The sequence below is a fragment of the Epargyreus clarus genome, unplaced genomic scaffold (assembly GCF_041222505.1).
Source record: "Epargyreus clarus isolate Ecla_fem2 unplaced genomic scaffold, WU_Ecla_fem_2.2 ptg000033l, whole genome shotgun sequence".
NCBI lineage: Eukaryota > Metazoa > Arthropoda > Insecta > Lepidoptera > Hesperiidae > Epargyreus > Epargyreus clarus.
In genome coordinates this window covers 4,442,482-4,455,914 of record NW_027332238.1, presented here as the reverse complement: position 1 = coordinate 4,455,914, position 13,433 = coordinate 4,442,482, and the positions used below count along the sequence as shown (strand labels likewise).

The 13,433-nt window shown below is 39.9% G+C and overlaps 1 protein-coding gene across 1 annotated transcript; it reads left to right on the top strand.

Moving 5' to 3' along the window:
- The first annotated feature begins 199 nt into the window (after nt 1–199).
- Nucleotides 200–12,373, top strand: LOC140755543 (uncharacterized). The gene is made up of 9 exons (XM_073090827.1): nt 200–505; nt 3,275–3,388; nt 5,857–6,687; nt 7,184–7,383; nt 8,585–8,689; nt 8,907–9,116; nt 10,060–10,183; nt 11,338–11,442; nt 12,194–12,373. Exons 1-9 carry the CDS (start codon nt 371–373, stop codon nt 12,341–12,343), a joined length of 1,974 nt encoding a protein of 657 aa, XP_072946928.1. The 5' UTR covers nt 200–370; the 3' UTR covers nt 12,344–12,373.
- Nucleotides 12,374–13,433: the final 1,060 nt, after the last annotated feature.

Sequence of the window (13,433 nt, the reverse complement as noted above, 5' to 3'; positions counted from 1 at the left end):
TCACTATTTGTTAACAACCAAGAGTATATAGGTAAAAAAATATAATTTTTTAGATTTAAGAGTAATTTTTAATAAATTACGTTATTAGAGAACCTAAAAATACAATCAATTTTTAAAACGAAAATGTCATTTAATTTTTTTAAATTTATTGACTTTGGCCATAGATTAGTAACTTTGACAATGAATATGCCATTGTCAATACAATTTCTAATTTCTATACATGTATTTTATCCTATGTTCCAATAGTTTTGATTTGTTACAAGTGTTTATTGATAATACAATAGTGTTGTTGTTATAGATTACGTTATAAACAAACTATTTTACTTTTACTTATATATTAAATGAATTTTATTAGTCACACATTCACAATATGGCATCAGCATTGGATTCTTTGCAAATCAAAATTAACGTATTTTGTTACACATGTCTGAATAGGACTCGAGAGTTACATCCGGTGGGTGATCATTATGATACTTTAAAAGTAATCCTGGCGGACAAAGTATTGGTGAGTTCCGTTGTTTTAGTCGACAAGCTCGATAGCCCATTACTCTCTCACTGCTGGGCACGGGTCCTCTACGCAGCGCCGAGGACGGCCACCGGGGGTTTTAGTGCGGTAAGAAGGGGGGATTACGGTTCTTACGGCGCCAAGATCTGAATGCGGATCCGTATAGATTTCGATGAGACAAGACGAAAAGTAAGAATAATTTTTTTTGATATCTCGCTTAGTTTTCGAGATATCGATACTCAAAAATCATTCGAAAATTTCGATTTTTTGTGTTTTAAAAGTGAAATTGCCGAGGAACGGCGCGGCGGAAACGGGTGCGACTGGTATCTCCGGATAGGGGAGGACGTGCAGAATACGGTAGAAGAAAAATGAAGAGAATTCGTTAAGAAACGGCGGAGGAAAATGAGAAAAACCAAAAATTGATTTTTGAAAAACGGAGAATATTATATTTAAAAATTTAGAAAACGGAGAGAAACGGAAGTAGTATGTGCGAAAAGGTATCGTTGAGACTAGTACGATGGTATAAAATAATTATATATATTGATAGCTCCACTATGAGCCTTCCCTGTCACCACCACACTTAACCTGGTAATGGCACGAGCCGATACCCAGTTTCATGCGGTGATGGCATTGGCGGCTGTACAGAAAACCTTATTTTACTTACTACTTACTTTTTTTTTCCCCCTTTTTTTTAAATTTTTAAATTTTCTTTTTTATTTTATAATGGGTGGAAGTGGTGGAACAGTTAGTTAGTTCATTTTTTTTTTTTTTTTTTTTTTTTTTTTTTCCTTGGGTTGGGACGATTTGTTAGAAACATACATAAACATAAACACAAACATAACATAAACTAGGACCTACTTGCCTCAGTTAGGTTAGGTTAGGTTAGGTTAGGTTTAGGTTAGGTTAGGTTAGGTTAGGTTTTTTTTTATTATTATTATTATTATCATAATAATAGTGATAAGCATAATAAAGGATAAAATATATCTTCAAAAAATTTTTTTAATAAAATTCCAACATTTTTAATAATGTATTTATTAATATCTTGAAAACTAAGCAAGATATCGAAAAAAAATATTCTTTGTTTTTGTTTTCTTTTCCAAAAATCTATCGAAATACATCATTAAAAGAATATTTTTTTTTTATTTTTCGATTTTTAAATATCGATATCTCGAAAACTAAGCGAGATATCAAAAAAATTTATTCTTAATTTTCGTCTTGTCTCGTCGAGATCTATAAGGATCCGCATTCAAATTTTGGCGCCGTAAGAATCGTAATCGTGCCCGGTAAGAATCCCACATATCCATGTGTCCACCACATAACGCTTCCACGGCATCGGATACCTTTTGAAGGTTTCCCCCTCGTGAATAAAAAGAAAAAAAAAGGGCACGGGTTTCTCAGAGTGAGAGGTTTAGGCCGTAGTCCACCGCGCTGGCCAAGTGCGAATTTTTAACTTCACACCTACAATAACTTTTTTTTCTTTCAAAGAATTAAACGCTTAAAACTTAAACACTTTCTACAGTCACAGCCCCACACTAGGATTCCCTGTGTCGTGGGTGCCATGGACACACAAAAACAAATACACAAACACCCAGACCCAGAAACAGAAATCTAAATTCATCATTTAGATATCTGTGTGGCCAGGAATCGAACTAGGGACCCTGTGCGCGTCAGACCGGTATGGTGGCCGCTCCGCCACGCGGATTGTCAAATTCAGCTATGTAGTCTCTGCAATGTTTTTCTTCACCATTAGCAAGTGATAATTAATTTCTAATATGCACATAACTTTGAAAATCGGTGTGTGCCTGGGGAAACTTCGGCCTCCTGATTGAGGGGCTGAGTCTCAACTTTCTGTGCGATCTTTAAAAAATATTGTCAAAGGTGTAATGAATCCTACCAATACTCACTTGGCCAGCGTTGTGAACTAAAGCCTAATCCTTCTCTTTCTTAGAAAAGTCCCGTGCGCAGCAGTGGGACAGTAATGGTTTGACGACCACATATTTATACAATTACTCTTTTTATATAAATACATAAATATATAAAAATAAAAATGATTTATTGCATGTACTGTACATTGTTTTACAATATTGTTGGGTATCCTCTTTTTAGTACGTTAGTACCTGTAGTAGAGGGTCCCGCTCTTCCCTTATACAATACTAAGTACTACAGATTATAATTTTCCAAATATATTATACTTGAATATAATAAAATAAGTATAATATAAAAGTATAAAAGATGACTACAGAGGCAACCCAACCGGCTGGCGGGGCAGCTGGCAATTGCAGTGGCAGAACGTCGCCTAAAAAAGCGACGGGATATGTTTGATGATGTGTGACTAAAAGTCCGAAAAGGAAGGGATGGCTCCAAGGAGCAGTTCCCTACAAGCCATAAAGACTCACAACACATCTGTTTATAGTCAACAGACTGTTCACAAATGACAACACAAAAAAAAAAGCTCTTCTTATATTATTTTTATAGAATATAATAATAATAATAAAATTTTATTCACAGAATACATAGTAGCACACACATGACTAGAATACAAGAATCAAAAGAAAACATAAACATAAAAAAACAAGTTCTTATAATACTAGAAACATTATGTTACTATATATGGAGGGTACCGCACTGTGACATAATGGTAGTTCAACCAAGGTGCTGATTTTCAGGGTAGACCCAAATAAAGGGACAAACATCAATATCAATATCTCAATCTCAATATCAATATCTTAAATATATTACTGAATTATAAAATTGTATTATGATTTTCAGATCAAAGATGGTGTTAAAGTATGTTGGGAATGCAGAGGGATGCTGAGAAGGGTAAAAGAGTTTCAGAAGCGGTGTTTTGTGTCCCAGAACACATTGTGCAGGCAATGGGCTAGGGTAAATATATCTTTCCTTATATCTTTCTAGTAGTAGTTTCGGTGTGCGCTGACTAAAAGGTTTGCTATAGACGAACATAATATTCATGAAAAATGTTCTCTATTAGTTCTCACAACATAATTGCATCACAAAAATATAATTAACTCCCAGGATAGTGGGCAAAGGGTCAGCTGGTCTTTATAATAAAGGCCCCATTTACACAGACATTTTGTTGGTAGAAAATAATAATATTTCTTTATTTCCGAATTTTACATTTTTTCTTCTTAATACATTAGTTAGTTACTCTATTTTCACAGAATGTCCCTCAACTCGGTGTGCCTTGCTGCATAGGCCTCCTCCAACTCCTTCCACTGCTGTCCATCCTTAGCTACTCCTAGCCAGAGGGGACCTAAGGTTCATTTTTAGGTCGTCCCCCCATCTCCTTGTTTTTCGACCTCTTGTCCTAAATCCCGACCGTCCCGTGGGTATCTGACCACTTCTCTATTCCACAAAGGAGCCATGTCCATCGCCACTTCATACGTTCAATATGTAGTAGAATGTCTGTTCTGTCAGTTCTGTTCTTTGTCTGATATCCTCATTCTTGACTCTGTCCTTCAGCCTCAGCCCCAGCATGCTCCTCTCCATGGCTCTTTGACACCTGGCTAGTTTGCTCCTTTGATATCTATTTAAAGCCCAGGTTTCGCAGCCATATGTTATGCAGGGGAGAATACAGATGTCAAAGGTCTTGTTCTTTATCTTGATACCTATTTCTTTGCTCTTCATGATTTCTTTTAAACCCCAAAATGTTTTCCATCCAGTGGCAATTCTTTTGACAGGTTCGTTAGACATTTGGTCTGTGGGCGATACAATCTGGCCTAAATACACATACTCCTTTTCATATTCAAGTTTCTGCCCGTCAATGGTTATGTCTACAGCTTCTGAATTTGTCATCATCTTTGTCTTGTTCGAATTCATATCTAGTCCTAAGTCTCTGCTTCTATCTGTTAGGGTCTGTATCATGGTTTCCAGTATTTTAGGATTCCCTTACAATATAACCAGGTCATCGGTGAATCTTAGATTATTTAGTCTTTTCCCGTTTATGTTTAGTCCTAGATGATCCCATTCTAGCTTTCTAAACATTTGCTCTAACACTGCTGAGAATAGTTTTGGCGAGAGTGGGTCTCCTTGTCTTACTCCTCTTTGAATCTGAAACGCTTCTCCTAGTGATTCCACTCTAATACTAGCTTTACTGTCGCTATAGATGTTTTTGATGACCGTTATGTACTTGTTATGTACTTTAGGCTTTGCCATACGCATTCGTGTTTGAGACTGTCAAATGCCTTGGAATAGTCAATGAATGCCAGGTAAAAGGGTTTGTTGTACTCATCATATTTTTGCATTAGCTGTTTTACCGTATGTATGTTGATTGTGCTAAAGTTTTTCCTGCCTGTTCCTCCGGCTGGTGTTCGTCGAGTCTTATTAGATATTCTTTCCAAAATGACTTTCGCAAAAACTTTATATATGTTTGATATCAGAGATATGGGTCTATAATTTCCAATATCGTCTTTTGAACCTTTTTTGTATAGTAGAATTATATGTGATTCTGTCCATTGGCGTGGTATAATTCCGGTATGTAGAATCGCGTTGAAGATCTTTGTTAGTATTGGACTTATTTATTTGACCGTTCCACGTGTAATTTCGTTTGTTATTTTGTCTGGACCAGGTGCTTTTTCCATCTTTTGGCTTTTTATAGCCTTTTCTACTTCGTTAATATTTCTGGTTGGTAGAACTTTTGTTCAATTCCGATGGCACCACCGCCGCACCTATTTCTGCCTAATATAATAATAATTTCTGTTAAGCGCTGCCGTGTTCTTGTTTAATGGGTGTGCTAAAGTTAATATTTTTTCGACGCATTCCAGCTTAGTCCTCAGGGTGGGGGTAGCGCATCTGTGGCCTACCTAATCTTATCTGGAGTTGATTATAGATGTCAATTGCAGTAGCCACTTTTTATTAGGTGGACTGCATACTCGTCTGCTACTCCTAAATTATTGAAAAATTTATAATAACAACCAATTTGTTTTGTCAGACAACATCATATGTTTCTATACAATATTTAACTGGGAGCACCCAGTGTCTGTGGTCTCGTTATGGAAGTGTTTTTTCTATAATGTAGGTATAGCAGACGAGCATGCTGTCCACCTTATGGTAAGTGATTACTGCCGTCCATGGACATCTGTAATCAACCCCTCATAGGACTATATATTCCTATCTAAGGTAAGCCACACATGCGCCGCTACCCCTGAGGACTAAGCTGGAACACGGAAAAGTATGTCTCTCTTACCATGCCCTTCAAACCAGAACACAGCAGCGCTTAACACTGCTGTTATAACAAATAGTGGTGTGGCAGTGCCTGTGACTCGAACCACAAAGGCTTGTATCTGAGAAGTTTCAGTTGTAATTTAAAATTATGTCAAATTTTTCTATTTCAGGGAAGTGTACCTCAAGCTTTGTCATCCGTAGACTACGGCCCAATTAGAATAAATGACGTAGTTCTAAAAAAAGAAGATACATATGTCCACAAAGTTCTTAAGGACGCACCTATCCCTGGAAATCTGGACTGCTATGATACGAAGTATTTTAATGGACTAAAAATTGAAAGGGAATTTGAGCCATATATGTGGATGTCTGATGATATGCACACTGTAGATTTCTGGGAAGTAAATATGTGTGAAGACACAATAGATCCTATTGAAGAGGCTTCGGAGATAATTTTGGACGAAACGAACAATGATGATAATGTACAACCAAATAATGATAATTTAAACAATAGTGGACAACCAGATAATGATAATTTTAATAATGATGATTTAAATAATGATAATTTAAACAATAGTGTACAACCAGATAATAATCATTTAAATAATGATGATTTAAATAATGATAATTTAAACAATAGTGTACAACCAGATAATGATGATTTAAATAATGATAATTTAAACAATAGTGTACAACCAAATAATGATATCTTAAATAATGATACCAGCGAAATAATGAATATGCTTAAAGAAAATAAAATGTCAAGAGCCAGAATGAGAAAGGAAGATCTAGAGGGACACTACAAAATGGTTGATATCACACGGAATGATCTGAAGTCATTTAGAATTAAAATCAAATTTGATGCAAGTGAACTAATAACATGGCGAAATCACGCAAGAGCGAGTGATTTTTATCAAAAACAACCTTACAAGTGCCACGATTGTGTTTTTGGATTTTTAAACTTAAAGGATAAAAAGGAACATGATGAGAAATACCATAATGAAGTGAGTTTTTTTTTATATAGAAGTAGTTAACAAGCATGCAGTCCGTCTGATGGTAAGCTAATGCCATGGACATCTGTAATTGATCCCAGATAAGATTAGGTACCTACGTGAGGTCGGCTATAGATGCGCCGCTACCCCTGAGGACTAAGTTGGCACTCCTCGGATAAGTATGTCTCCCTTACCATGCTCTTGAAAGTTCGAATGAAGTCCATAAAATTTTTCTACCACCTTCATCGAACCCCATAGGGTAAGTTTTCAATTCAATCAACCGAATTAGAGTCCTACATGAAGCCTCTCATAGATGCATGCTACCCCTGAGGACTAAGCTGGAACGCCTTGGAAAAGTAGGTCTCCCTTACCACACTTCAAACCAGAGCATAGCAGCGCTACACTGCTGTTATAACAGAAATAGGTGTGGCGGTGGTGCCGCCGGAGTCGAACCACAGAGGTTTCTAACACATTAAAAACAAAATAAGTTTTATTTTAATGATTACAGGCAGTTGGAAAGTGGAAGTGTGATATATGCCTCATGCATTTCGCGTCGAAGGACTTACTCGAAGCGCACGTGGTCAAACACTACTATGTATACAAGTGTCTAGTGTGTGGGCGGCGGTACGAGTCGCGGCGCGTGGTCAAGTTGCATATGAAGAGGCACAAACAGGCGCTGCGGTGCGCGCACTGTGCCGCTTGCTTCCCGTGAGTAACACACACACACACACAGTACACACAAATACATAAAGGCACGCAGAAATACACACCAACTCACACACGCGCCCTTTTAGGTACAGCCACGCACATTACCACAACGTGCCCTCTCACACGAACAAGAAAGCATACATACACACACAAACGCACATACACCCATTTGCAAGCACTGCCAGACACGCTCGAGAACATACGCATGTTTCGCATAGACACACACATTGCATGTGCCGCTTGCTTCCCGTGAGTAATTCATAGACACACAACCACGCAAGTATGTGCGTTCATATACACACACAAACACGCATGAACGCGTGTTCACATACTCACACAAACTTGCACGTGTGTTCACACACGCAAACACGCACGCGTGTCTACACACACACACACACGCGCGCAAAAAAAAATAATACACACACTCACATAAGCAAACATTTAACGTACACGCACGCACGCATAAATACATAAAACCACAATGAAATACACACTACCTTACACACAGATACAGCCGCTCGCTCGCATAAGAGAGCGTGTGCTCATATATGCACGGCTCGCAAACACACATATATACACACTCGCAAACTTCCACCCACGCTCGTAAAATTCACACACACGCACACAAACACGCATACGCGCGCGCTCACACACACACGCACACTCGCAAACACTCGTAAATATACTTATACGCATAGATACACACTGCTACGCACTCATATTTACAGCCACTTAAGGACACACACTAGCACAGATTTAACGTACACGCACACTGGCACACGCATGCGCGCACAAATATATAAATCCACGCACAATTTGCATGATGACAGTATTAAAATATCAAAGATTGATTTTTTAATACTGTCATCTTCATCATTTAAATGATTTAAGAAAACACAACATATTGAAAGGATTAACACAGGTATTGAAGGTACACACACAAACACATTTAATGCACACGCACTCACATGCACGCACACACACACACACACACACACACACAGGATTTTTGTATGATCTCTTGAAAACTTACACACGAAATATTGAACTTAATTCATATTTTTAATTTAATTCTCCCTGTGACAGAGGGATAAAAGTATTATGTTTCTTATTTTAAATAAATTTAGCGCTAAATATATTAATTATTTTCTAAGAACTAAACAGTAACAAAGTGTGTTAAAGTAAAATTTTATTGTTCCAGTAATATCAACGCTTTCTACAAACACTTTAAAACGAACCATTCATTCGTATGTGACCACTGCGGGAAGAAGTCTCGGACGAAATATACCCTTGAGAAACATATGAAGTAAGTTTATCTAATTCAATGTTACTAAGTAGCATGCTATTTCCGGCTAGGGAAAAACATATTTTAAAAAACCAATGACGCAGTTTTAGTTTTTATCAAAATCGGCTTGTAACTCCTTCTAACACTTTTCGCTAATCCTTATAGTTTCGGATTCGGTCCTGAAGGCCTATTTGAAAAATTCACCCTATATACTATTAATAACAAAAAACCTCCACAGACACCACTTCGTGCCGAACGTGTGTTTGATATGCAACAAGCAATACGCGTCACGCAACTCGCTACGGAACCACTGCGAGCTGAAGCACAAGAGCACGTGTCGCGAGCTGGCGTACTGTGTGCCGTGCGACAAGCAGTTCGCGAACGCGGCGCTGTACAAGCGGCACGTGACCGGCAGCGCGGCGCACGCGGCCGAGCGGGACGCCGGCGGGTGAGTGACGTCACTGGGTGCGGTGTGTAGCGAGCGGCGAGCTGCGTGTCGTGACGTCACTAGGTGCGGCGCTGTACAAGCGGCACGTGACCGGCAGCGCGGCGCACGCGGCCGAGCGGGACGCCGGCGGGTGAGTGACGTCACTGGGTGCGGTGTGTAGCGAGCGGCGAGCTGCGTGTCGTGACGTCACTAGGTGCGGCGCTGTACAAGCGGCACGTGACCGGCAGCGCGGCGCACGCGGCCGAGCGGGACGCCGGCGGGTGAGTGACGTCACTGGGTGCGGTGTGTAGCGAGCGGCGAGCTGCGTGTCGTGACGTCACTAGGTGCGGCGCTGTACAAGCGGCACGTGACCGGCAGCGCGGCGCACGCGGCCGAGCGGGACGCCGGCGGGTGAGTGACGTCACTGGGTGCGGTGTGTAGCGAGCGGCGAGCTGCGTGTCGTGACGTCACTAGGTGCGGCGCTGTACAAGCGGCACGTGACCGGCAGCGCGGCGCACGCGGCCGAGCGGGACGCCGGCGGGTGAGTGACGTCACTGGGTGCGGTGTGTAGCGAGCGGCGAGCTGCGTGTCGTGACGTCACTAGATGTAAGCGGGACGCCGAAAGGTACGTGAGTGGGACGGGATTACGTTTTGTAATGTATGTATAGTGAAGAAAACTTAGTGCTAAGCGTATGTGTATACGTGCGAGTTTGTGTGTGAGTGCGTGTATGGATGATTGCGTACGTGTGTGCCTACAAGCGTAATAACTAATTACTGTGTGTGTGTGTGTGTGTGTGTGTGTAAGTGTGAACGCGACCGCGCCTGTGTATTTGTTTGCGTATGTGTGTGTTTCGGTGTGTGTTAATGAATGATTTGCATACAAAAACTTTGACCAGCTATACCTAAATCTAAACAGGAATATATAACATTGTGTGTATTTATATACTTCTTATATTGTTTTCAGAGACAAGAAGCAATTCAGCTGTCCGATATGTAACAATATGTACTCTAGGAAGACATATATGATGAACCATTACCGCCATGTACATATGAAGCAGTCGAAGCATTACTGTGCGGATTGTGATAGGGTAAGTAGTATGGTGTAGTCCGCGCCAAACTGCTAGTCCGCTCTGAAGTTGTTGCGCGCAGGTTTAGTTAGCATGTACTCCGTAATGTAAGGGCATACTATCGCAGCTATATATCCGCGGTCGAGAGCAGCGGGGGATGCCGGGGGACCCGCTAATATCTACAATTTGCTATTACGACGCGACTCGGTTCTATATTCAGAGCGGACTTGAAGATTGGCGTGGACTGTACCCTGTGGTTCGATTCCGGCGGCACCACAGCCATACCTGTTTGGGTTGAGGAACTGTTCAATCTGGTGCCTACATCACCCTTCCTTCATCGCACCACTCGCCGAAGGATGACGTTCTATCCACATCAACTGGACTCGTGGCGGTCCTCCACGGTTCAGTTTGCACGGTCATTTATGCCGCGTACGTGCCAATGTGGAATGAACTTCCTCCTAAGGTATTCCCTGAGCGCTGACATGGGGCTCTTCAAGAGGAGTGCAAAAAGAGCTCTTCTTCAAAGCCGGCGATGCATTGGCGACTGCTCTGGTGTTGCAAATGTCCATAGGTGACGTTGACTGCTTTCCATCACGGTAGCACGTCTGCCTTATCGTTAGGTATAACTATTAAAAAAAACCTATTTCTATTATAAGTTATAACAGCAGTGTTAAGCGCTGCTGTGTTCTAGTTTGAAGTGTGATAAGGGAAACAAACTTATCGGAGGCGTTCCAGCTTAGTCCTCAGGGGTAGCGGCGCATCTGTGGCAGAATTTCATTTAAAAAAGCCCGTTTGTTAAGACCACAATCTTAGATTAGTAAAGATTACTTACTCCTAACAAGAAAATGTAACTAGTTTTGACAATTGAAATTGTCACTGTCAATTATTTTCGTGTTTGAAAAATATTTACCAATGAAACGATATTTCTCCGGACTTTTTCTTCGATTTCGTGTTTTTGCACACTTAACTGCACATGTCGGCATTGTTCCGCGTAAATTACACCATGACAGCCATTAAACGGCTGACATATTTGTCGGCCCTTTAAGTCATTTAATGGCTTCCTTCAATTACAAGGCATTGAGATATCTATACTTATCTATGATCACAACATAAAATTAACTAATGTTAATATTATAATAATGTTATTACTTAAGTAATATTAAATTGTTTTACAGCACTTCCTGAATCGCACGAGGTATGTGGAGCACAGGAAATACCAACACGAAGGGAAAACTAAACTTAAGAATAAACTATGCAACATTTGTGGGAGAGGGTTTTCAGTGAGTACCATTATGTTTTATTTATTTATTTATTTATTCATTCATTTATTCATATATTAATTTATTCGGCAATCCAACAGCGTTACACTTATCGATAATAGAAGAATACAATTTGTTGCTTATAATGGATTACACTAGAATTTGAAGGTGGTAGAACACTTTGTGGTTGGACTCCGGCGGCACCACTGCCACACCTATTTCTACCTAATAACAGCAGTGTTAGGCGCTGCTGTGTTCTTGTTTGAAGGGTGTGGTAAGGGACGGACTTTTCCGAGGCGTTCCAGCTCAGTCCTCAGGCGCATCAGTGGCCGACCTCAGGTAGGAATATCTAATCCTATCTGGGGTTGATTACATATGTCCATGGGCGGCAGTAGCCACTTACCATCAGGTGGACTGTATGCTCGTCTGATACTCCTATATTATGGTAAGTGGCTACTGCCGCCCATAAACATCTGTAATCAACCCCAGAAAGGATTGGATATTCCTACCTGAAGCATAGATTAGTAAAATTAAGTCAGCCACAGATGCGCTGCTACCCCTGAGTACTAAGGTGGTACACCTCGGAAAAGTATGTCTCCTTTACCACATCTTTCAAACCGCAACACAGCAGCGCTACACTGCTGTAATAACAGAAATAGGTGTGGCGGTAGTGCCGCCGGAGTCGAACCACAAAGGGTTCTACCACCAAAGCAGATTGGCGAAGCTTTGCATAGATTGATTATTAATAACGGTCTATCTAATCTATCCGCAGGCGAACCGCACCCTCGTGAACCACATCCGTACGCACTCGGGCGAGCGGCCGTACGGCTGCGCGCACTGCGACGCCAGGTTCACGCAGAAGCACGGCATGGTGTCGCACGTCAAGTACATACACATGAAGGGAAAACGGCGCGCGTTTTGACAGAATTAAAACAATAAAAAAAAAGAAAAAACTATTTACGTGCTTTTTTTGCCTTTGTCAAATTTATGGTTGTACAACCAAAGTTATTTTTGTCGTGTCACAATGAAAGCAATGCTTTTGTATACAGATTTTGTTGAAATAAATGGTTGAACAACCAAGTTTATTTTAGTTGTCAGACCGTAATCGATATTTAATACAAGTTTGCTTGGTCGTCCGACCAATTATGTCTTAGTCCGGTCTTTTAATATGAGCGGCAAACGAATGCCAAACTATCTTAGTCGTACGACCCTATTTGTTCATAGGTATTAATTATGTATTTGTTCGTAATTGATCTGTTTCTTTGGCAAATGAAAGAAAGTCGTGGCATATTTTGCGTAAGTTTAATTATCTGTTAATCAATCAATCTATTCAATTGGCTACTTGACACTTTTTGGGAAAGTGTTTTAATGAATTAGTATACGTATTATATATGCCTTTCATTGATCACTTTTTCAAAAAAAGGGCTATTCATTAATAAAAATCGAACTTTCTTTACGGTGAACGGAACGTCGCGTTAAATCAGGCGGTCAAGTGTCATTTTGTGGCGGAACGTCATTACACTGTAAACAAACAACGCTTAGAAGAAAATTGAGAGTTATTTAGCTATTATAACTAAAATTTAAATAAATGACAAGTTATAAGACGTGTGCAGTGACGATGTGTACAAGTACGATCGCTAAATATCCTAACAAATACTAATCTATGTATCTATGTAAGAGAAGTATTATTGAAAAAAAGGAATAAATTTAGTACCTCTCGAGTGATTCGTCAATTCCAAATCATTGGAACGGGACGTAATCAAAACAAAACAGCAAGTGGAAGTATTCATATATTTAATATATTATATAGATGTCTATGATAAGAATAGAATTATAAGACGTCTATGAGAATTCTATTTTAAGGGCCCATTCTGTAATTAATAGGACACAATTAAAATATTTCATGACATGTAAAATATTTCATGATTGATGGTGCATGTGCACTGATTAAGTTACAGGACTGTATAATTAAAAATACATGATTTGCTAATATTAGTATTTTATTAACCGAT

Bases quoted from the DNA above. Each gene is read 5' to 3' on its own strand.
- LOC140755543 (XM_073090827.1), top strand. From the start codon at position 371: ATGGCATCAGCATTGGATTCTTTGCAAATCAAAATTAACGTATTTTGT. The intron at 6,688-7,183 runs GTGAGTTTTTTT...TAATGATTACAG, and splicing joins ATGAGAAATACCATAATGAA to GCAGTTGGAAAGTGGAAGTG. The intron at 7,384-8,584 runs GTGAGTAACACA...TTATTGTTCCAG, and splicing joins CACTGTGCCGCTTGCTTCCC to TAATATCAACGCTTTCTACA.